General features: G+C 47.3%; 1 protein-coding gene across 16 annotated transcripts in view; it reads right to left on the bottom strand.

The window, feature by feature from the left end:
• Window positions 1-1,411: 1,411 nt before the first annotated feature.
• MBNL1 (muscleblind like splicing regulator 1) overlaps window positions 1,412-25,548 on the bottom strand; it is a 111,803-nt gene continuing 87,666 nt past the window's right edge. For 11 of the 16 annotated variants that reach the window (XM_075506740.1, XM_075506730.1, XM_075506737.1 and 8 more), the window contains 7 exons: window positions 18,718-18,975; window positions 17,558-17,611; window positions 16,490-16,643; window positions 10,672-10,707; window positions 9,879-9,973; window positions 6,408-6,482; window positions 1,412-4,795 (listed from right to left, as the gene is read on the bottom strand). In XM_075506740.1, the coding sequence (XP_075362855.1) occupies window positions 6,426-6,482; window positions 9,879-9,973; window positions 10,672-10,707; window positions 16,490-16,643; window positions 17,558-17,611; window positions 18,718-18,975 (654 nt within the window). In that variant the 3' untranslated portion in view covers window positions 1,412-4,795; window positions 6,408-6,425. The remainder of the gene's footprint in view (window positions 4,796-6,407; window positions 6,483-9,878; window positions 9,974-10,671; window positions 10,708-16,489; window positions 16,644-17,557; window positions 17,612-18,717; window positions 18,976-25,548) is intronic. The other 5 variants (XM_075506731.1, XM_075506732.1, XM_075506734.1 and 2 more) reach the window with 5 other exon arrangements.

The following is a 25,548-nucleotide window of genomic DNA, read 5'->3' as shown; positions in this document are numbered from 1 at the left end:
TTCTTCCTGACGCCGTTCCCCGTTCTCATCTCAAATCACACAAAGGCCATTAAAACTCCTGTTCAGGTTTCTGCTGTTCCCCGAAGGCCGAGAATCCTTTCCTCAGTTCAGGAAGCAGCTCAGCTGCAGACACACGTGGATCCCTTTGAACAAAATCCTCTGGTTTGGTTTGAGCGGCTGCTACCCTTGTTACTGCTCCTGCAGTTGCTGCCGTCCCAGCCCCGGCTGGCGAGCGGCCGCGGGCTTCCCGCCTTTGGCAGGAGCTCCTTCTCGTGGCTCTCCTCAGCATCGGAGCCGTTTTATTTTCTCTCAGCTCTCCGGCAAGAGCCCCGTTGCGGGCAGAGCTGCTGCTCAGTACCCGCTTACCGGCGGCTGTGGCCTGGGACACCCAGCACCGCCCGGTGCCGCGGGACAGACCCGACCCGGCTGCGGCGCAGGCTCCTGCGCGACACCGACCTCCGCGGGGCTGGCGGCCCAGGACAGGGCCGGCGACCCAGGACAGGGCCACTGAGCAGCCTCCGGCCCGACTTCGGTGGCGGAAGCACTACCGGTAGCCGCTGTCGGAGCTGCCTGACCAACCACGGGCACCTCCGCGGCCGCCTTCGATGGGTAGAGAAGAAAATAAAGTCGTGTTGCTTTTGCTAATTTAGAACATTCACGCTGCTCGACACATTATTTTTTAGCTTGGCAGCTAAATGCAATGACAGATTAAAACGTCATCGCAGGTATCGATGCAAGCGCAGCGCAAACGAGCTGGGTGTTCAGCCCATGGGAATGAGGCGTCCCGATGCGCTGAGCCGGGAAATGAAGTAAATAAAAGTGGCCTCTGAAAGGCGAGCTCTCCTCCGAGGTCTCTCAGGCTGCGCTGGCAAACACGGAGACACCCGAAATCCTCGTGGAGAACCAGCGTTCCGATGCGTCGCCTTTTCCAAACCAAGGCCGTGACTTTTTGGTCAGTAATTTTGATTATCAGAGTGATTTGTGCGAGACTCATCAAGCAACAGCGGCGCGTGGACACGGGGCTCCCTCTAACGTCGGTCTCTGCCTGGCCGTCCCCGCCTGCTGCGGGCCCTGGCGCGGGGCCGGCAGACCCCCAGGTCCCTTCCTTCCACCTGCACCCTGGAAGCGTCGCCAAAGGGGTAAGAACAGCTTGGCCGGGATCCACGGCATCCTGCTGCTTTGTATTTACCCTCTGGATTGACCAACAGTACCCTGCGTACTCAGCATTCTTAATCTACGTCCTGGGCATTTACCACAGCATGCGCTGCTGAAGAAAACAACCCAGTACCAGCACACAGGGTTTTTTCCAGAAATAAATTATATCCCTTCAGTCAAACGAACACGCAGGTAAAATGAAAAACGTGTACAAAAGCAAGCGGTGCCATTTTTTACCTGATATAGAAAAACGGAATTGAGAAAGAGAAGTTTTATTAGGGCAATTTCACTTTATTTTTTCCATACAGCAAGGTCAACTATAGCAGTAATAATAAAATAAGCATAAAAACAAATTGCAGCCCAGGACAGAGTACATAATTTGGAGCAACTACAAGCAAAAAGTAAGTCTGTGATTACATAATAGTAAAACCAAGCACATCTGTCCTTTCAGCAGATGAAAGTTGCGGGGTTGCAAGTAAGTGCAACGTCATTAATTGTTCAGTGTGAGTACTGGAGAGATCAGATAGTCATGGCCTAATCACTTTTTCTTTCCAGCTTTGGCATACAGAATGAGAAGGTTCCTTGAACGCTTTCCATTAAACCGGTACAATTTCCCAGGGTTTTTTTTCACCTGCTAAAAGAACAGGACCACTACAGCCATAAAAAATAATCACATAACAACTACAGCTACGGTGTGCTGTTTGGTTTGCCTGTTCATGATTTAACTCTTTTGTGAAAGTCACTATTTGATTTGAAGAATCTTTTTTTGTGAACAATAAACCACTGAAATTGTCAGAAACTGGTTTGAATAGCATATATCTTTAATATACTTTTCTGATACTTTAAACATGCAGTAGTTTTTGAATAATGTACGGAATATTTGATCCATGATTTCACCTTGATGGTTTGAAGTACCTGCTTTTTTTTCTTTTTTTTTTTTTTTCTTTTTTTCTTTAGTAATGGTTTTCAGGCAGATTTGAACCAGTGGAGCTTTTGTCAGTCATGAGATCTTGGAAGGATGGCATATCTTTCCAGCTGAAAAAATCCTGGCAAACTACAAGCTGTCCACATAAAGCAAAGCAACTTTTTTGAAGGGGTATGGAGTGCTAACTCTGTGCCACTTTTGCAAGCAATTTTGTTCAGCCTGTCATTTTATTAGCCTTAACAAAACTCCTTGTAATTATAGACATTTTTATTCAAAATAAGATCTTACTATTATACAGGTTTCTCTCTTTTTTGACTATATACAGAAGTGCAAAAAGTCAACCTTCTCTCTATACGTTCCCACATGCTAAACTGCAGCATAATCAACCCTCAAGAGTTTGCACACACACACTATAATTCTTGTTACGTAAACTTTGAGTATTTGGATTATCAACAAAAAGTCCCTTGATCTATTGATTATGCAGCTTATTTATAACAAGGCCTGATATTCAGGGATTTCAAAAAATATTTAAACAATATTTTAACATTTGAAATGGATACAGTAGAAAATAAATTTTATTCTAATATCTAGGAACTAGATTTTCTCATAATAACTAATTACAAACAAAATAAATCATCAAAATATTACTCAATTGTCTGCCAGGATTGTTGCGATAGCAACAACTTAACTTCTTACTTAGCAATGATTATATAATTATAAGATATCCATATAAAAGATCTTTGTTCTTTTAATGAAAACTAGACAAGAACTAACGATGACTGACATTCTTACATTGTAATATTAAATCAGTAAAATATAAATCATTTAGTTAACAATAATACGAATACTCATATGACACTACATGTAAATTCAAAACTGAGTATGTTATGAAGGAAACTACTTTTTTTTGTATTTTGAAAAAGTCATCAGTAAACTCTAATAAAACAAAATTCTATAAACTGAAATGGTATTCAACTGGTAATAGAAAATGAAAACAATCTAGTAAATGTAAGAAATAAAAACTACACTTTTAACAAGAAAAAAATAAGTAATATTCTAGAATGTTAAGTAACTACAATAACATGTGAAGTCACCTATACTTTCTTAACACGATTGAAATTACATTGGTATGGGTTTTAACCCGTAATGTAATAATCTAAGGCTTTAATAGATGTACAGTACAATCAGGAAAATCAACACATCATTCTTCTACTATAAAGCATCTCTCTCAAGCATAAAAACTCGCAGTAAACTTGGAAGTATGGCGAGTTCTACAACCGAACTCGCGCTTCTTCCACTCCACGCTACGCTACCAGTGACCTGGCCCCCACTTCAGCACTTTGCTGAACAGAGCAAAAATATCCTTTACTAGCTGCAACATCCAAACCACGAAAAGGAATTCCTTTGGATGAATCCATTCTTAAAACTTGAATGCACATCTATTTTTTTGTTTTTATTTTGTAAAGGCTTTCTAAGGCTATAAGCAGTTAATCTGAACAAAAAAAGTCACATATAAAACTCACCCAAGTATTTAACCCACCCAATTTCTACGCTAATTAACATCTCCATTTTTTCATATTTTGGTTTGTCATGCATCTGATGTCAGTGCTTCTTTCGTCTTTGTTTAGAGTCACCATGTAAAGCGTGACTTTGATGAAGTAGAAGTGAAACCCATCTCTGCAAAACATTTATAGTCCTTTTGACTTTCGACAGAGGCTATAAATAGAAGCAAAAGAAGTTCCTCAAACATTTGTTACTGTGTCTCAGAAATGGCTTTTCCCTTTCGTATATCATGTTATACAGTAAAATACGCATAAATATTACACTACAATGCCTTAAGTAGTTTATATATATGTCCAGTATGGGTTAATTTGTACGGCTAGAGTATCTTTCTTGTGCTGTCTACTGTTACTGTAAGGAATAGTTGGCCATTTCTGAGACAGCTTTGGTTTGAAACAGAATGGTGCCCTTTGACTGATTAGTACTAATAAAGTAAGTGAAAACGTGGTTCTGAAAATAACACTGCAGAAATAATACTCTACTCGGATGTACAGTCTATGGCACTTCATGAGAATCCTTAACAACATGGTATTTAAAGCCATTGATGTGCTTTAAAATATACACAGTTGTGGTTTTGCTTGGCACATTCATCTCTGTCAGATACCTCTCTTACCACTTCTTACAATCTATTACATTAAAAATATTACTCTTAAACAAAAATTACTGTGCATGCACGCTCTCATCTATAATGGCAATTTTAAATACAAGGTGCACCTTTGTTATTTGTAAACCTTGAAAGAAATAAACTTACTTTAAAAAATTATATCTTGGTCTACAGACGTACCAATACATAATAGATTCATGGTTACATCATCGTCTGTCTTTTCAAGGTGACGTACATGATTATGTAGGAAATAGACTACATATGCATATTCAAATGCATATGCATACTTCTGTGCTAGAAAAGATAGACAATGGTGTAGTTTTTAGACAATAAGATCACCTCAGCACAAATATCAATTAAATGTACAAAGTATATAGGCAACAGTGTGCAGTGGATTTCCAAGTTCTTGTTTCATCTCGTTAACATGCAATGTGTGGATGTCTTACTGCTGAGGGAGTTTCCGAGTGTTGCTTGACAGTATATACATTATGGCTAATGAGCTTGTCCTCTTCTCAACCCAAACACACTGTCCTTTTCTCTTCAGTTATGATCTAGAAAGGAAAGAAGATAAAGCCTTTTCAACACAGGCATAACTTCCTGTTAGCACCCCATCAGCCCAACTTTGCATCTGCAACAGGGAAATCTGCCACCGAGTATCGGGGAAGCTTGCGCCCAAGCCCCTGTGGGATTCCCCGTCAGTAACGTTCTCGCAGCAGAGGTTCACTTTACATCTGAATGCCGCAGCGATAAAAACGCAGCCTCCCGCTGCTCCCGAGCCCCCAGCCGTGGGTCAGAATTTGGGGGACAGTTTCCAGAGCCCAGACCCTGGGAGGCAGCTGCCCACAAAGCGCTGAGCGAGCGCTGCCCAGCAGCCCCGGGCTCCTCTCTCTGCCCAGGCCCTGCTGCCGCTGCCCTGTAAAACCTGGGAGCCCAACCACTATCTGAGAGGCACCTAAACATCCTTAGAAACCTGGGCCCTGCGTCCCCACGGTGATTTTTCTTACTTAACCGCTCATCTAGTGTAGCTATTTCTCTGGTCTCTATGGCCTATCCCACGAGAGACATCTCTAGAGAGGGGCTGCTCTTCCACCTCTCGAGGGTCCCTAAAACGGGGACACCCCAGTCCCAGCTGGCTGAGGAGGGAAGCCGGGCAGCAAGCTTAGGCTGCAGACTAGAGGCATCCCACCTGAGTCACTTAAGCAGCGTAAAAATGTTTATGCTCAGCCGAAAGGAATAACTATTATTATAAACCCACTGTGGCAAATCGGTTAATCCTCACCCTAAGTAATAATTCCATTACAGCCGAACCGTTCAATAAAAAACGCAGCAGAAGTGGAGTGCAAGGGCGAGGAAGGTAATACAAATGACAAGCTATCCTAGGGGAGGTGACGTGCTGCGGGTGGTCTGGATGACAACAGGCAATTTAGTGACAGACTGGAAACCACCGTTTACTCATAGGAAGATACAGGGGAAAAAACCTCTCAAGCTTAGGCACACAAACCTAGATTTCAAACTTTGTGGGATGAAAGGTTGCAGCATGAAAAGCTGACAGAGGCTGCAATCGCCCTTCACGCCACCACAACGCAGGTACGAACTGCGCCTGCACTGTGGGACCTCTCCGTGCCGTACCACCCCCGCCAGGAAAACACTGTCCGTAACGCATCGTAACCTGACCACCTGCCTTCAAGAGAAATCAGGCTGCAGCTAGGCAGACGACTAAACCTGCATTTTCAGAGATGCTGGCTTTCAAATCTGGAGATTTAAAATTAGTTCTTTCTAAAGACAGCTTAACGTAACCACCTCCCCCCTAGACCTGGCTCACATCAGCGCTAGAGCCATCAGCCTTTATAAACAAAACGTAAACCTCTAATTTTAGACTCTCTGATTTTGCTAGTCCGAAGTTTATCCATACGTGTAGTATGTCCCTTCTATATGTACAAACTACTACCGCCATCTGGGCCGACACGCTAGCTAACGTGGTCACTGCTAACCACGGGATCTCGACTCGGAGAAGAACGGCACGCCGGGGCAGGGCACAGCCTCTCCCCCCGGACCCTATTAGTTTTCTTAGAAAGAAAATAAAAACATTCTGTGCCCGAAAAAGACAAATTACGCACACATATCGGTAAGAAAACGGCAAACAACAAGGCATTGGGAACTTACTGTTTGATGACAAAATGTCTACATCTGTGTAACATACTTGTGGCTAGTCAGATGTTCGGCAGATATTATGGGTATCTATAGGTAAAAAACGTAAACAATGAATAACATGGGCAATGAGCCGACCCAGAGACACAGCATTTTGCTATAGAACATAAGTTTGGAAAAGTGAGGATCAGCTGTGAGTTGGTGGATTTTATATTGTAACTATAAGTTAAAGTCAACTGAAGTGCTACAATAGCAACTTAAAACTGGAAAACGTTGTGTTAAGTACTACTTGACAAATATAAATAAGTATTATTGGTTGTTTAGCAAATAAGAGAAGTTAAAATCTACAAAAGTCATGCAGTGCAGTAATTGAAAATAGCCCTTTTTGTTGGCCTACACAAAATTCTGTGCTTTCAGTGTATCATTTAAAATGACAAATTCCACAGTGGCCTCGTTTCAGTCTGATTTTGTGAAGTGTTCACTGCTTTCACTGTCTTGGTTTTTGAACGCCAAACCTAAGATGCCCCGAGCTTGATTTTCATGGCTGGTGAAAATCCACTGTCGAGAAGAGCTGCCTGCTCTTCCCACGGCCGCTGCGGGCATCACGGTGGATCAGCTGAAAAGCTAAGACTCCCCAAAGCAGTGAAACAATTCTCAAAATGTTTGTCTGCGTAAACAGAATTCACTACGGGGCTCTCTCGAAGTGCCCCATCAACTCAGCTTCCCATTTAAAAAAACCCCAAACCGGTTGGGACCAGAGCAGATTACCAGCAGTACAAATAACAAACTTATCTTCCACAGCCCACCCCGGGGTCCCAGCCGTGCAGCCCCAGCGTGCAGTGCACAGGCTGAAGCCCATGGGAGCGAGCCCAGAGAGACCTCGCAGGTCAGGCCCTTGAGAAGGGACTGCGCTGAGGCACGCAGGTGCTGGGGAACCGAGAGCAACCTTGCGTTACAGACAGGACCAGAGGTCCGGCCGGAGGGAGCAAACAGATGCGCCCACGTACAGGGAAACACGCCGGGGCATACGGCACAAAATTGATCTGTAGCATCGCAAACGGCTGTTGCACTTGAAAAGACTTTTTCCCGGTGGATACTAAGGCTGACCTGTTAATCCGCACAGGAAAGGGAATGGGGAGGTTTCCTCTTAACTAAATCGTTTACAGGTCTTGGTGTCGGTTTTTCCACCCCTTGTGCCCTCTCCTCTCTTCCCCTAGCGACTCCACACAACTCTACAACATTGCCAACTCGTACAGAAATGTGCTTCAAGCGTAACGAAGCTTCTCATACCATTTTTTTCTACTGCTGCAGGACAGGCTGTTGCACCCAACTGTGTAGAAGCATCAGGGATAGTGCTGTCGGAACATACCAAGGACCTTCAACACCAGTCAATGAAGATGAAGGGCCAGATCTTAAGACTTTTGGCATGCATGCACATTGCATTGTGTGGCATTAAATAATTTCAGCATTGCTCACATAGTATATACATATATTCGTTATATATGTATATATTGAGGTTTGGCTGCAGTACTTCACTAAGTGTGTTATGAGGCTCCAGGGAGGATATGCATGAAATGATCAGATTCTACAACAGAAAGTTTCCCTGTAATCTACTGGGGAAAGTGCATGGTTATTCAGACAGAGATGATTTTAAAAAATAATTATGTTCTTCTGTGGCTTGGCTTGTTCTCACGACTCTCTGGACTTACGGAGGCTATAGAGACACTTAAATTAATTGTATGGTGCAATAAATTACAATATTAAGAAACTTTGGGCATACAGGTGGTTGCTTGCTTAGGTTACATGTTTGCAGAGGTCATCATACCTATAAACTAGCTTTTCAAAATGCAAAGTAATTCCTATGCTTGTTTAAATCTATGAGTGACATGGTCACTCAGCAAATGCTTCTCAAGAACAGAAATTGCTCCTTGCTAAGCAGACTAACCTGAGTATTTTTTGGAATTGTAAAATATCCAGGTCCCTTTGAGACTCGGGATGTGCACGTCTATGTATCGCTGCAATAGTGTAATTTTTGGAATAATGTTTTTGAGAGATCAGTAAGCAGACAGGTTAACAAAGAACGTACAGCTGGGCGTCGTACAAAATGGTAGTGCTCAACAGGCAAAGGCGGAAAGGCTCGAAGCCAAAGCCTCTGGACGTAGCCCTGCGAGAGCCTGCAGCACGCGGTGCCCGCAGCGCCCAGCGCACCGCAGCGAGGCCGGGGCTCCTGGCTCTGCAGGAGCCGGCGCCATCCGCCCCAAGCACGGAGGTGCAGGCGCAGCAGGGCACGGGCACGGGTATCACTGCTTAACGTCCAACTGCGGCTGCAAACCTGACAGCCTTATGATGGGATTCTGAAATTGTTTAAGGCGTTAGCTGTAATGACTCAGGGAGCTGAGTATGTCAGGTGAGCCTGCCTTAAAAACTGACATTTATCCTCAGAATGGATTTCACATACAGAACCGCAACTGCAAAATGCTAAACAAAATGTTTAGTTCCCCTTCCTAAAAGGCACATGTGTGATTCCCACTGAGTCGAGAGTAATACCTGCATATTAGACCAGAACTGATGGCTTCATGACACAAGGCAATTCTAACTTCCTGGTAAACCTCAAAAAATCATTTGTTTTTATAAGAGAAAGAAGAGGGTCTTTTAAAAGTTTTTACTGTTGCACTTTCAGCCAGATGTACTACAGAAATCTGCATTTTTGACAACCCAGCTAGATAAAAACAACAGGCCATGTTCTGTTCTCAGGTGCAGCTCCTCTGGCCCCTGGTACTCATCTCTGGAGCATCGTTTCTGGCTTTTCTGGGAGGACTTTTAATCACTTATTTAGTACAGCATTATTCTTTTATTCCTGAAATATATCCGAACATGGCAACGATCGGGGTAGCTATTTAGAAATAAAACCAGACTCTAATAGACATTTTCTTAACTGACGGCTGTCGACTACAACAAGTCATCGGCCCTTTCCTAGCAGAATCACAAGCTGAAACAAAGGTTTAAAAGAAGTTTCTGTGTGGCCCGTGCTCAAACGTTTTTGTTTTGCTATTGGAAGAGGAGAGTCAGAACATGTTCAGACTGCTCAATTCAGACTGTTAAAATTCTGATCCTGCAACCCCTCCGCACAAAGGCTTTACTGGCTTTCACTGGAGTTCTGCACTAAAAGGAACCGTTGGCTTCACAGAAATAGAAATAAATCATGGGTTCTGGGTATTATCCCTTTCTCTTTACATCCCTGAGAGCAGAAATAAGCAGCACGGCCCATAAATGTTAAGACTGAGTCAGAAACTCTATTATCAATTATTTTTAGCATCAGAAATGGAACTGCAGCACCTTTTGAGCATGGATAAAGGCTTATTAAGCTGTGCTGCAGGTCTTAGAGAGAATGTGTAGGCCAACAAGAGGTAAAATCAAAACCCCCATGCTCATTAAAAGCACCGATTTCAAGTTGTCTGTAAGGAACAAAGCTGTAAATTAGCAAACCTGGTTGGCTGTGGCTGTTGCAGCGAAGGGAACACTTGTGGCAGATGTTGTTGCTGCAGACACAGTGGCTGGCGTAGCACCGTGCACCATGGGAACTTTCGGAAGGAAAATCATATAAGCAAACATACAGAAGAGTGTAGCAGTATGGGAACCAGAGCGACATGTGGTAGGATAATTGAGCATGGTATTTATCACAGCAAAAAGCCCGAGACATCATTGCCAGCGCGTGACATGCAATCACAGTGCAAAGCAGGACAACATTCCAGGGAGAAAGAGGGGAGGGAAATGAAAGAGAAAAAAAGGGGAAAATGCTTGTTACCATCAAATCAAGAAAATCCACACAAACAAGCTTAACCATTTCAATACAAAAATCAACAGAAGAATTTTTAAATGCCCTTATATTTACAAATTTTTGTCTTTTAAGAATTCAACCCAAATATTTACTGCAAACAAAAATTAATCTTGTTGAAGGACAGTATACGTCTATGTGGCTATAGTAAGAGACAGTCTTTATTTAACACAAGATAGTTTCTAAACACTGGAACTCATAGTCCAATCAAAATCCACCAAGGAACAATGTGCAATTCAAACAACTGCTATACAAAATCAACAACGTCTATGTGTCCATGTCAATTAAATAAAACAATTGCATTTAATTGACAGGTGTTAGTGCAGGAGGCTAAGGGAGATGGATTGGCACAAGAGCTATAAGTTAAAATCTAGCAGTGGATTTTGAGGGTCCGTGAGCTGCACCACAGGTTTAAGATAATCAAGAAACAAAGCTGGCACCTACCAACACTTGTAGCGGGTGTCATGCACAATATTGAGCCTGCCCATCATGCATTGCAACAGGAAGGTGGATTTGGAAAGGGAAAAGAATTAAAACAACCCATCACACGTGTAATTAGAAAATTTCATTTGAACAAAGAAGAAAAATTGTTATTATGGGAACAGTGGCATGTAACTGTCAGCACAATCAAACCATACAATAGCACAGTGATCCATTAGAACTAGTCTTCAGTGAAGGGGAAAGAGCTGATCCAACTGTGTGCTGGTATATCGTGGTTGCCTCTGTAGCACCGTGGAATATTAGCATGGCTAGGAAAAGTTTCTTTAGCTTTATTTTAAAACTCTTTAGTCTTAAATCTTTTTGCTTTTTGACATAAGCTTTGTAAGGGTCTTTACCCTGGTTTCCTCAGATTAGAATACTTTAAGTTGCACCTGCTGACAGGTACCTGAGGTCCGTCCCTGCTAGGACACCGGGACACCCGGCGTAGCCGGGGCGAGGGACTAGCACTGCTGTGCCCCCTCCCTGCAGCTGCTCGGGGAGCGCAGCGTGAGGCGTGTTCTGTCCGGGGAAGACAGACGGCGAGCGGAGGCAAGCGAGGCTCTCCCCTCCTGCTAGAGCCGCCTTTTCAGCTGGGGCCCTTCTCGGATGGGCTGGAGCGACGATTCCTCGCAGAGCGATGACCTATCTACGCTGTTTCATTAGCCGCAGTCTGACTGCTCCAATATTGAGGTAATACGTAGGCAAAACCCAGGTGAATTTGGCATGCAGTACCTTTGTCGTATCTGTACAACCCCTGTGAGCTGCCGGTGAAGTGGAAACGATCCTGACTGTCCTCTGGTCTGTTTGCTTAACGTGCAGGTCAGAGGAGTGCCTGAATAGCTAACGTCTCCCGTGCAGCTCATGGCAGCACCCAAGAATACTTGTTCAGCATTTTTTCTACATTATTGGGCGTATTTGAAGCTGCTGGTGTCTGGGCTCACAACCTGCAACTCTCTTTAGGCTACACAAAAATAACTGAACTGACAGCACCTGGTGAATTCTGCCCTGCAACTGGAGAGCCAACAGCAGTATGCTGCTTTTAGGAACCTTATGGTATCCTTTTTTAACTATCGCTGCGTTGGTAATTCTGTTTACTTTACATAGCAAAATGCCTTCCACCAAACTGAACTCAGAATCTTCTATTTTTGCTTCCCATATGATAAAGATATACTGATACTTCAGAATATCCATTTTTAATAAACTATTTACTTTTTTATTTAACAAATAACATTTCTTAACCCCGCTCATTATGCCTGACACAGCAGAAACTGACATCAGCTCTGAAACCTGGGAACAGAGATTGGAGTAGAAGTGGAAGCGTATTCCAGAAGACTGCCAGTGGGAGCCACGGCAGCGCTGCTTCCTTGACATTACGTGACCGTAACAGGGCGGACAGGAAATTGTTTGAGCTGGTGCCAAGCATTGTAGTGCCTTGCACAATCTCAACAGCATTTAACTAAGCAGGGAAAAAGTCAGTCTGTGTAATTACTGCTGGGGACAAGGTTATTCTCTGTCATCGCCGTATCTGCAAGGCTACAAAGAAAAGGGCATAATCATGTTTCCCAATTACCCTTCTATTTCTGTGTCATGGAAGAGACTGAAAATACTCACAAAGAAAGGTTAAATAAAAGAAGGGTAGCTTTTCTGACTTCCCGTGCACGAATCATGGGTGAAGTCAATGTGACCACTTGCAAGATTAAAAAATGGAGCAAAATTTGGCTATAAAGTGCAAACAGTAAGTAAAACTGCTTTCTTGGTCCCTCTTATGACATCTCTGTGGTGTTAATGAGGTTACACAGAAGAACCTTTGAGTTCTGTCCCTCTGCAGAAGTGCCCTATTCATAAGGTTGTACATACTTCATTAGATCTGGAATATTACGTCATTCCATGCATAATTAGGTCTACATGTTAAAGACGAGTTAGATTTTCATAATGACTCTGAAATATCACTGTAAAGCTTTTCAGCTCATAATTTTAGTCTGAGTTATCATCATTAACATTATAACCAGCGCACACAGTTTTGAAAGGGAATTGAAGCAAATGAACATAAGGCAGAAATGAAAATACTAGCTAGGGTGCAATAACTTGCAAATATGAAGACATAATGCTGTATGACCCTCTTACCAGTAATAAAAATCATTTTTGCTATGACCTTAATATTCATCTTGACTTTCAGAAGCTTTGACTGACTAATGAGAATGCATGAATAATAAATGTGCAGTTTCAAATGTTCCCTAGCTTTTCAGCACAAGGCAGAATTTTAATTCAAGGATGTGCCCAGTTCACTGATCATCACTTCACAACCAGATTATTTCTGCAGTGGAATAAAGCTATTTTTATAAATAATCTAGGTTTACTGGTGTTTTAAGCATTTTTTTCTCTTCTCTCCCTCATATTATTCCCCTCAGTCTATATATTCTGTCCAATCTACTAAATCCTAATTAAACATGTCACCATAGAGGGCATAAGCGCTCCTGTCAAGGTGAACAGTTGCTCCTGATCTTCCCCTCCCTAACACTCTGGAGGAGAGCAGTGTTTTTACACAGACCCAGAAGCCCCACGGAGGAAGGTGCTTACACCGATACCGCTTTAGGAAAGCATCTGTGCACTGAGTGAGTCCCAACGATGAGCAGGTAAGTTCTCTGGAGCTGAAGCTGCAGTAACTAAATAAATATGCAATGCATTAACTTAACGGCAGAGGTGGCTGAAGGCTCGCCACTGCTGGCTACGTGGTTCAGCTGCCCTGCTGCAATTCTGCCCCTTGCAGGTGCATCAGGACAACAGCTCCTGGGAATATCCTTATCCTGTAAACCTGACCCCTTTCTTCTGGAGGATTACCCTTCTCAAAGACCGCCTGGTCACCCGGTTTACATGCACAGGCCGGCAGGAACAGCTGTACCAGCACAACTGAGGAGACACTGAGCTGAGGCACAGGATGGTAACAAGCACCAGGGCATGAATTTCACCTAGTTGCACACAGGAGCTCTCTATCTGCACGTACCAGCATACCCCCAGCCAGCTCACAGTTACTGCAGGACAAAGAGCATGTGCAGAAGTAGTGAACGCCAAGCAACCAGTGCTCTGCAAGTTCACAGCCCCACAGTGAAACGTTTGCCCGCGTGTCTGCCAAGGGGTCAAGAGTCGGCAGCCAGGACCGAAGTACCAAAACAAGCTGTGAACATCTATTAAGTCGTGCAGAGCCTCCTCATTCGGCAGACTAACTCCACTTATTTCAACTAGCCACCACCACAAGTGTTCCCAGTTCTTTCTTGCAACACCTTTTAGACTCCCCTCTCAGTCCGGGGACAGCTTCTAGCAGCCAAGTTTCTGGGAGACCTGAACAGGGGAGCTGTGCAAAGAGGGAGCTTTATTTGAGAGTGGTGAGATGAGTATCTAAGAGCATTTAATCTCTTAATTTAAAAGAGACCTTTAAATAAAGTGTGCTGGAGTGCCAGTGCCCATCCCCTGGCATGGAGGATTCCTTTATTTGCTTTCACATGCCCTTGCACACAGGCAGCCAGAATTAAGCCTTACAGTTTAGAAGAGGTATCTGGGTTTGTCTGGAACATGAGCGGGAAACTCTCAAGGGAAAGTGAAGTGTCCTGCAGAGAGGAGGGTCCTGCCAAGATCCTCCATAGGGGCACACACCTGTACCGTGTAGGTTCTGTGAGTGTCCTGCCCTCCAGACCTGCTGCATTTTCGTAAATTGCAGCTGAAGAAACTAAGAACACATACGAGTAATTACACTTTGGGTGTCTGAACCTGAAAAACGTCACCTTAATTCAGACCCCACTGAATTAACCTGCCTCTGCTGCACAGCAGCGGAGCCGAGGGCACCCACACGCTGTGCTCTCCCATCGGTTCTCAGGGACTGATGGAGAAACTCTATTTCCAGATGACTATGCACAAACAGGACTGATGCCAGTTAATTTTAAGTGGGGAAAACTTAAGTGGGGCACGGTGGCAAGTGAAATTTTCAAACTTTCGGAAAAGTACTGGCTTACTGGAAAGCTCAAACTGCTGCTATCTGAAAAATATAAAAAGAGAATTTATAGTAGCTCATGCTAAAAAAATCCTTTACTCATCTTGTTTAATGTATACTAAACTTCAGTGGTCAAGAAAGGTCAAATGAAGCATCAAGAACCACTGCGCAAACTCCTGTGGGTTTCGGTATAGATTTGCTAGAGGAAAAGCTGAGGTAGGTTGTGCGTAAGTGCCAGCGTGACAGATCCCGGTCAGTGGTGTAGTGCAAGCGAGGTCTGATGCACACGAACCACAAGCCCAGCTCCTAAGTTCAAAGGGTGTGATTCAAAGCAGCTCGAGCGCTTCCAGAAACCATCCAGCCCCTCGCTGATTTAATGGAAGCTGGAAAATGGCGTGGTTTACTAACTACAGCTGTTAGGCTTTGCCAAAACAAATCTGTGGAATTGTTTAATATCTGCAGGAAGGCCTGTGACTGCACACGCATCTTTGTATGAATTTCGGTGTGTGGGCTAGAGACCTGACCTAAAGCTTACTCAACCAGAGCCTTTCTATTGACTCCAACAAGCTTTGCAACAAGCTTTTATTAATATATTTTAGTGGTTGCAATGCATTTTTGGAACCTAAATAAGTTATTACATCAAGCAACTGATTTTTGTGCCATTTAAATTATATATGTTGGTTGTATGCCAGATTGTACCATCAAGAAAGAATGGTAAAAGGCATTATACCGAATTCCTGGGAACATACCTGCCAGAACTGTTTAGGATAAAATCCTTAAATTTTTTTGGTAAAGATCAAATAGTTGTATTTTCTTTTCTCTTCTCCCCTCAGCTAGTCAGTGTTACGAAGGGCCGCCCTCACAGACTCTTTCCAATATTTTAAGTACAGATCTATCACATGTCCTCTGCGTTTCATCACTTACCCCCTAGAACGATAGTGCTGTTTTAATGTGGGTTCACATGTAAAAACGCTAACTCAGCTGTGTTAATATGGGCATAAATTCGCATGGCATACTAGATATATAATTTTTAATGAAGTGCTGTTTGCACTTTTGTATTCCAACTTTAAGTCCCATTTACTTCAGAGGGATTTCTGCTTAGGTAAAGAGTACAGGCATCAATTTTTCAGCAATTGCACTAGGACAAGTGTAGATTTGATCACTCTTGAATAAAAGCAAGTGCACCTCGGTTCTGCTTAGACCCAAATCAGCCCTGAGGCTTTAGCGGTAGAGGCCTGACCCTTGATTTCTTGTGTAGGTTCATGATTAGCCTATCTGTGAGACTGCCTGCCTGTGCCTTTTATGATCACTGCACCATAATTAAAATCAAAACCTTCAAGTGTGTGACTCAGAACAACTGTTGCTAAGCACATGAAGGCAAAGGGGTCTTACAGCAAAGAGAAACAAATACAACAGCTTAAGAGATGTGGAACGAAGAGAAGAAGTTAATCGAGGGAAAGAAGAACGAGAGAGGAGATTTCAAATTCTGATTTGGGATGACAGAGCATGACGCTGATTTTTATATTAGACTGGAAAACACCCACCCAGCTTCCGAGAGAAGCAGAGAGAAGCCAGCCTTCCTGCAGTCAGCACCTCCTCTGCCCGCGGCTCACAGGCACGGCAGTGTCTCAGCCTGGAGAGAGGCTGCCTGCACCTGGCAGCAGCCTCCCCGGCACCAGCGGCTGCCGCGCAAATACCTCTACGCATTTGCCGGCAGGAACAAACAGTTATGTCCTAGTGTCCTTTTTCCAGAATTCCCCCTTCTCCCTCCCCAGAAGAAGGCAAACGAGGAGCACTTACCTGGTGGGAGAAAGGCTGTATGCTGCTGTAACTGCATGTTGGCAAGAGCTTGCTGGTATTGGAAAATACCAGTGTTAAAGACTGCGGTGGCACCATTGGTTTTTTCAAGCGCAGGCCTCTTTGGTAATGGGGGAAGTACAGCTTGAGGAATTCCCTGAATGGTGGATGGGTATAAAAATAAAGTCCAGTAAAAAAAAGAAAAAAAAAAGGGGGGGGGGGAGAGGTGGGTGTGGGGTGTGGAGGAGGGCGGGAGGGAGGGAGAAGAAAAGGAAAGAGAGAAAGGAAAAAAGAAAAATCAGTAGAAGGCAAAAAAACCAGGCAGCACCATGTTTATCCATGAGCAAGCAAGCAGCATAGCAGACTTAACTACCAAATAAAAGGCGAGGTAAAAGATTTACAAGGGAGCGCTACTTTAGCCTACCATTATAGCGGCACAGGTAACGTGTCGGAGCCGTACGTTATGGGAACCGGCGTAACTATTACGCTACGGTAAAGCTTCAGGGTTTCGATGGGGAGCGAGGCTGTCGGGGTGGGGGAAGCAGCACTGCTAGCTCCATGAGGATCAACACGTAGAAGCGATGTTAATAGTCACCGGCCGGAGCGGATGGCAGGGCCGCCGGCGCCAACCCACTCCCCGGGCCCCAGCGCCTGCCCGGGCATGCACAGCGCGCCGCATGCCGGCCCCCGGGCCGCCTCCGCGCCACGAAGCCATGCCAACGCGCCCGGCGCCGGCGGGCCCTGCGCCGCGGCCGCCCCTGCGCCGCGCCCGCGGGAGGGGACGGGACGGGACGGGAGGGGACGGGAGGGGAAGGGAGGGGACGGGGACGGGGACGGGACGGGACGGGACGGGACGGGAGGGGGCCGGCGGGGCGCGGGGGCGGCGGGGTCCCGCTCCGCAGCCCGGCTCTGCGGCCTGGCCCGGCCCGGCCCGGCCATCCCCGCGCCCCTCGCCGGGGATCGGGGAAGGGGGGGGGGGGGGAGCGGGATATTCCATTTCTACACATTAACCCCAAACTCGACTCTACGATACAGCTACATGCCAAGCTAAAAGGTGAAAGGTCATAGTACCAGGTCAAAGGTTGCCTCGAGGGGTCGCTTCAGTGATTTGACAGCCGACTGAGTCTTAATTAGCAGGCAGCGAGCACATGATGGCAATGGCCAGTGGGGTCAAGCGCATTAACATAAACAGCAAGCAGAGGTGCATCATGGGGGCAGCAGTGCATTTGGGTAGGTGAGAAAAAACAAATAAAAACAAATCACCGGATGCCGTGTACAACGGTAACAAGACTAGGCATGCACGGGGGGCCGGCGGGCGGCCCCCGCGCCGGCAGGGCGGGCAGGGCGGGCAGGGCAGCGCAGCGCAGCGCCCGCCGCCGCCGCCCCCCGCCCCGGCCTCCCCCCCCCCCCCCCCGCGGGCGGGCCGGCTGGGACGCGGGGCGCTCACGGCTATGCGGGAGCGGGAAGAGGGGCTCCCCGCCACCGGCCCCGGGCCCCGGCCCCCGGCGGCGGAGCGCCTCGGGGAGCCCGCGGCTGCCGCCTCGCACCGCCGCCGCCGCTCCTGCTCCGGCTTCGGGCCGCCGCGCCCCGGCGCGCCCGCTGCGCTCCTGGTCCCCCCCCCCGGGGGGTCGGCGGGGCCGGGACAGTGTGCCAGCACAGCCCGCCGCGGGGGCTGTCCTCTCCTCGCTAGGAAGCCGGTCCCTGACCGTTCCAGATCGGGCTGGTACAGCTCCCAGGCTTGCTCTAGTGCCCTGGCAGAGCGGCCGACAGCCCGCGGGGGCCCGGGGAGGTGGGCTACCAATAGCGTTACCGCGGCCAGAGCGACTGCAAGCTACGTCTCTACAACACGGACTTAGAGAAACTGAAAGAGGGGTTGATCTATCTGTGCGACTAGATAGATACGATCTACCCACACACAAACATACAATAAACTATATATACATATATGCACACGCACGTACACGCACACACGTATGCACACATATATGTACATATAGATACTCTGTACGTCAGCAGGCAAAATTAGTGAAACACCTTAACGGTCTGAAACTCCTTCAGAGCAGATCTGGCACCACATGCTGAGAAAGCTCATTGCACCGTGTAGTGACTGGGATCCCCGAGCACACGCACACGCACACATACACGCACCCCCCTCCGGCAAGAACAGCTAACACATCAAGTATCGCCTCTCCTCAACACACTTCTGTTCCAGAGGTGTTTTCCAAACTCACCATGGCAGCTGCGGTCGCTGCTGCCTGGGCAGCTGCAGCTTGGTTAACCTGGTACTGGGCAGCCTTGATCTTGGCTTGCAGATGTGCAGGAGGGTGAAAGTATTTGCACTTTTCCCGTGAGCATCTCCCTTTGATGTAATCCATGCAGACAGTGACCGTGTTGTCATTGGTGTCGATCATCGCGCTGTCGGCGGGGTGAGCGAACCGGCAGTCGTTCTCTCCCCTGTTGCAGTTGCCACGCTGGTACTCTCGACATACCTGCGACACCGGGAAAAGAAAATCGCTTAATTTGGGTGATGGGTGTCGCGGGCACGGCTCGGAGCGGAGTGGGGATTTCTGAACGTCTGTGAGAGCACCGCGAGGATGGGTGCCCGGCCCCAGGAGGAGCAGAGGGGCGGTGGGACGGCGGGCTTGGCTCCCTGGCAGCAGGGACCTGGTTTCTCTAAAGCCACTTCTGACGTCAAAGAGCATCAAAACCCACCAGGATCAAGAGCCAAGCACACAGCAGGTTTTATAGTGGCTCCCGCTTAGCTGCCCACAGGGCTTTTTCTGTTTTCTGAGGAAACGTGCTGTGGCTAGCGCTCAGAGATCACCCCCAGCACCGCGGTGCTCGGATGCGGTCGCGCTCCGCTGCGATCTGGCTGTGCCCGAGTTCGCAACGCTCGCTGCGTTAATTAAGGTGACCGGCCGCAGGTGCGGGAGGATGACTGCACGGCCGCTTCGTGCCCGTGCCCGGGAGTGAGCTGCGCCCACCGGGGCGTGCGGCACCGCACCGTCCCCCACGATCCACGCGGCTGCCACGAGAGGGCAATCCAAAACCCGCAGCGGCAGCGGCTGCCTCTCCCAGGCTGCCCGGCGATGGCCCTGCGGCTCAGCGGAAGGTGGGCCGCGTTGGGAAAGAGCGGAGGCCGCAGCCCGAGCGGTCACCAGTCCCGCTGTCACACCGCTGCCGCATGACAGCAGCCGAAGCAAGCCGAAGGAATCAGAAACCGCAGGAAGAAACCTGCTTGGCTGGAGGGCATCCCCCTGCAGCATCCCCGTCGCTGGAACGCGGGCTCCAGCCCGGCCCCGCGCCGGCACGGACCCCTCCCGGACCTCCCGCCACCGCCGGCGGTGCAGACACTAACTTCGCCACCAGTGCGACAAGCATTGGCTCCCCCTTCACACACCTTGCAAACCCTGTATTTAAAAAAATGAGCTGCGTTCTTTTCATGGTCAGCTCTTCACAAACCGCAAACAAAAATGCCTTTGTCAGTTTAGTTTTCCAAAGGCTATAGGAAACAGAAAGGGACAAAAGCAACCAAGTTTGTACAAAAATAAAACCACTTTAGTAGATGGAATTTCCTTTTAAAGGTGGGTGCCCATGAGCTTGGCTCATCAGTATTTCCTCAAGGACCTTGGCTCTGATCCCTGCAACAAGCCAAATTTGGTGGTTGTTTGGTTTCCATCCATGCTAGTGCTCTAGCTGCTTTTTAACCCCTGTGCTGCTCCAAGTACCAGCTGCCCATCACCTAAGACTTAGGAAACGACATCCCCGAAGGACAAGAGCAATGCCATTTGTGAACCCGCTCGTAGGAAACATCCGTTTCTCCAGGGTCATTCCAGCATGACCCTATTTATAGTCTGTTCCATGCGGTGACAAAGACTCTGGATGTTTATCTGCAGTGCAGCCGTATGAGCCAGTTCAGGCACCTCCACTGCTCTCGTTCATCCCCATGGCCCTACTGCTCGCGGCTTGGTGCTTGCAGAACTGTTTCTGCAGCCCACATGAAACAGACTGGGCAAATTCCTCAGCTGGAAGATAACCACTTGCCTTCCAGGTAATTCTTCAGCCGGCTATGTTCCCCGGTCTAGTCCCCATGCAGTGACACGGACCACTTTGCCAGCCAGCATGACACAGGGAGTGACTGGGGAAGGAGGTGACGCCTGTTTACGCCATCAAAAAAACCAAGTCCGCTTCTGGTATCTGTTGCGTGCTAGCACCATCCCTGCTCGCACGACTCCTTGGTCTCTCTCCCCCCTCACGCTCAAGCACACACCAAACGGAGCTGGCGTATCATCGCTTCTCCCAGAGCTGTGCTGGGTTGGCCAGCCCCACCGCCTGCGTTACGACTCGCCCCCTTTCACCATCTAGGAATACTTTCTGGGCCATGAACCAGTGTCTTCTACCCAAACACAGGCCTCCCAAATAGACAAAAATGGATAATTTCCTTCGATTATTTGTTTGCGGTCTAGAAGTGAACTGAAGTCTTTTCCTCTGAAGATAAAAGGATGCAACTAATGTCAGTTGACCGTCTTTGCTCTTTGTCTTGTATTGGTGATCCAAAAAACCGAGGCCTCAAAACCACTCCACATGTAAGCAAGAACCACTCCATTAATAACACAAAAATGATATATACAAATTCATATATAAGTCTGTATATATATATATATAAAAGTATCTATATACAGAGAGAGAGAGGAAGAAAATGCATCCACAGATAAGCTAATTTTATCATAGTTAAAAACCAAAGAAGAATGACCACAAAACTGAAATAGTTAGGCAGATAATCTTTGGCACGTCCAGAGCAAATTTTCACAGAGCTGTCATGCGGTAGCTGAGATAAGGCAATGAATGGCTCTCGCTCAGTGCTCCTTAACAGATCTCTGAGGGAGGGTTTACAGCAGTCAGACACAAACCATAATACTGCTAGTCCTTTTAATCAGTGTGACCAGCAATGGCTTTTCAACCACTGTGATGGTAACCAAGAATGTTTCCAATTCTTGTTTATTTAAAAGCAAACATTGAAAACAGTGTTATTTTTTGCCGCAGGCATGCAGTAATATATCATTCATCTGCTTGACTAAAGAGAGGCACGGAAGCATGGTATGTTGTCTGCTCTTTCAGATCGGGAGAGCTTTTATTCAGTTATTTATTAACAGCCCTGTAATTAGTACATAATTTTCAACTCAGCATGTTAAGAAACATAAACAAAGGAGGCACCTGTACGTCTCTAGCCTGTCTGCAAAAATGCTGCGTTAGTGCTGCAATATTCCTGATTCATCGTAATCCCCCTAACTTGTTCTAACTTTGGGCTGAGTTTCTTTTGATCGCCCTGCTGAGATTCAAGGTGCCCACCCTGGTGGGGAGACAACCGCTGCGTCACCTCAGCTATGGCAGAAGTCCCACGCTGCTCACCCAAAAGCGGGCAGAGGTTTGGCTGGAGGGACACGGACAGCAGAGCTGAGACCCCTGCCCTTCCACGAGCAAGTCACACCTCCTGTCTCCTTCTCCGCATTGAGGAGAATTTATTAAAATGGACATATTGTTATCCAGTACGTTCTGAACGTTCACACAAATGGCACCGCTAGGTCAGATTTCCTGATTACCCAAGATCTGAAAATCTCCAAGAACTTCTAAGCTGCTTCTTTCTGGCAAAAAATGGTACATATGAAGCAAGCAGGAAACAGCAGCTTGGTTGCGGTTATTCTTGATTTTTGAATACTTCTAACAGAAAATGATGGCATTCAAATGGAAACACACGCGTTTTAAATAAAATGGTTAGGCAATTCCTTTCTCTCTCACTTCCCTGTCCTTCTCGCTTCTCTTCTAGTTCACTCGAAGAGCCACACTTTTGTTGCAGATATTTCTGGCAGGAGAGGAGTGTGAGGAAAGCTGTAGGAAAAGCCTCAAGCCATGAAATTTCCACCCTGAGATCCAGATTCCTTACGGGAGTGGCTGAACGCACTGGACACCCAAACATCTGCATGCTATCTGTACAGGCGACACGGTCCAAATACTTACGAAATCAAGCCTACTGCTCGTAACAGTCACTGACCTTATCTAATGAATATTCATATTAATTCAGGAGACTAGGCACACCACCTGACAGATTTGTGCTGTCTGCCTGCTTTCCTTAAAATCCCAGGTATATGTATTGAGAGCTTTTAGTTGTGGAACAGTCTGATTCAGTATCCCAGAACACGTGTGCTAACTTAATTAATGCCACAGTACATCATTCTTGAAAATAAGTACTTAAAATTCTAAGCAGAACAAATCATATTCCAAGATTAGATGCTAACATCATAGCGGCTGTTTTTCTCAAGGACAGTTCATTCCAAGGGAGAGCTAGCTAAGCCTTATAAAGCTCTCTAATCATGTCGTAACAAATGACAATACCGACAGCAATAAGCTCACTTAAAGAGCAGGTAGATACATGCCGGCTTCTCCGAGAGGTAACGTGCAAAATCTTTCAAATCAGTTCTGCATTTCTGTAATCTATAAAGTACATTAAAATGTTTTGCTGTTCATAAAAAGGATGTGCTTATTTGGTATTTGGATACTAAATTTGGATACTCCAGATTAAATGACCAATACACTGGAAAGCACTGGCAAATTATCTTCTCGACTAAATTATCTTCTTGACTACATATTTCACTATTCAAACTGCATTTGCTGAAGGGAAAAAAGGAGGAGGAAAAGACACCCCCTTTCCCCAGCAGATACTGATTTTGTAAGACAGCAGGGTGGTGTGGAATTGCAGAGTCGGTGGGTCAGCCTGCATGTGCTCTTGATCCCAGTCAAAATAAAAAGCAAAACTTGAACAGCTTAAAGGGTAGAAGAAGCTGGATTTCTTTCAACTGATCTACATGGTGCGTGGCTAGAGAAGAGCGAAGGGAAGGGCCCTGTGAGGAAGGCTGGGCTGGGACAGCCCTCCTCCAAGGATAAGGACATCTCCCAAGAGCAGAGCCTACTGAGAGGAACGCAGTTAGAGCAGAGAAGGCTGCTGGGTGCTGACTGAGCTGGGACATTAGTCAACTGGAGAACACGGCTGAGAAGTAGGTGTGTTGCTCGACCGCGTCCTGGCTGTGAGCTGAGCCCCCGGGAGGGCTGGTGCTGCCTCTCCGGTGCTGCCGAGGGCTCTCCCTGGCACGGGGTGCTGCCCCGCGGGACCTCAGCCAGCGCGCGGGGACCCGGCACGCTCCTGCACCGCCAGCGTTTCCTGCAGCGAACGAAGTCTGCTCCCGGAGAAATCCCCGCACAGTGCCATTTCACCAGGAAAGGTGACAAAAGAGGCACTCACCGAGTCCCAGCACTTATTTTCAGGGGTTTCCAACTTGGCCATCATTTTCCTTTCCATACAAGTTCAAAGCAAAACCACTCGGCCTTTTTTTTTAAATTTTACTGATTTCAGATGTTTTTGCTGGCTTTTCCTAATTGATAAAAATGTTTTTTACTGCAGACTGTGCCCCTGGGTGTTTTGTCAGAGTAACGCTCTCACAACTCCCTCTTGTGCAGAGGAGTTTGGCTCAGCGCTGTATCACCTCTCTAAATAGCTGTATAAAGAGAATGCAAGCATCCGGAGGATCAAGTCCTGCATGCTGAAGTCCCAGATTTCATGATCTCCCTGGGCACTTTGGTCACAGTCTGCCGGCCAGCACAAGCTCTGCCCCAGAGGCTCCACATGAAGAGCTGCTCCCACGCAGCCCCTCGTGGGCTCCCACCAAAGTCCATGCTTCCTTGGCCATGGGCAGAGCTGGTGCTTGGGGACTTCAGGTACATCCTGCCCCTGCTTATGGACAGAAAGCTTTTGAGCCCACGTCCCCAACACCACTGACCAGTGCCGTGGCCTCTACATGGGTGGAAGCACAATCGAACACAGCAGCCGACCTCGGCACTGTGACCCAAAGGGCTCCCCGCCATCGGCATCCTCCTCTCATTTCTGAATCTATTCAGGGCACTCATTTCTGAATCTAGCATGATTTATTTATGAATTTATCTAATTGCATTTTGGTTTTAATCCACATCTGGCAGGTATCCACTGTGAAATAGAGTCCTCAGAGGAAAAACATCCCTTGGTGATTCCAAACAGCCACCCGTGAGCCAGCTCTCAGCTCAGTGCGGCTGCCTCTCCTGTAACCTGACCATGCTTTGGGGAACGCTTTCCTTGGAGAAAACATCTCTAAAAAGGGAAATGATGTGATCCCACAGAAGGGGAACCTGTGGTGACGTGAGCTCTGAGAATAGTGACAGCAGCAGCGGGAAACGCTCGCTGCCAGAAGACACTCCACACTCCTCCCAGCTCGCAGCCTTCTGAGCGACAGCTTGTCAGTCAGAGATGCAACTAAGAAAAATGAATTAATTTTCCTTGTAAGGAGAATTAATCCCTGTTAATGTAGATGCATGGGCAGGAAGAAAAGCATTACAATTAGAATTGGCTGCATTTTAAAACAGAGATCCTTCTCACTCCTCCCATTGTGCTCCCTGAGTTCAGGGACTATATCCAAGAGCAGAAGAACCCATCCACCCCCCACAGCCCCAAGCCTTCACACCCTCCCCAGGCAGAGGAGATGTCGCAGTACCGGGATCTCCGAGACCTGCCACTGCACTAACGCTCCAGAACGCTAGTGCTGAGTGAGCGCTGGCCACCGCGGCAGGGGCTGAAGGCAGAGCGGGAGGGCTGCGGCTGCAGGGACGGGTCACGGCACAGCTCGGCTCTCTCCACCGCCCATCAAAGCTGCTGCTGGCTGCTGCGCGGTGCCAGAGAGGGAGAGCGCCAGCGGCCGTGCTACAGGGAGAGCCGACCTCTCGCAGGCGGTGCGTGCCCTAACATACTGCTGTGTCCAACAGACAAACGGGGTGACGGCGGATCACCCTGCCTGCTCAGCCTCTCCCATCGCCGCCTTTTAACCACCAGACCCGACCAGAGCTGCCGAGCGCCTGCACGCAGGCTGTGCTCGCAGGCTGCGCTCGCAGGCGCACCCCAAGCGCAGGGCAGCCAGCGGCACGTCGCTGGCTCACCGCCCACGCTGCCGCAGCGCCGATAAGGCGCTGAAAACACTGTCAGGCCT

The sequence above is a fragment of the Mycteria americana genome, chromosome 7 (assembly GCF_035582795.1).
Source record: "Mycteria americana isolate JAX WOST 10 ecotype Jacksonville Zoo and Gardens chromosome 7, USCA_MyAme_1.0, whole genome shotgun sequence".
NCBI lineage: Eukaryota > Metazoa > Chordata > Aves > Ciconiiformes > Ciconiidae > Mycteria > Mycteria americana.
The sequence above is the reverse complement of the archived record's forward strand: the minus strand, read 5'-3'. Positions and strand labels throughout refer to the sequence as shown.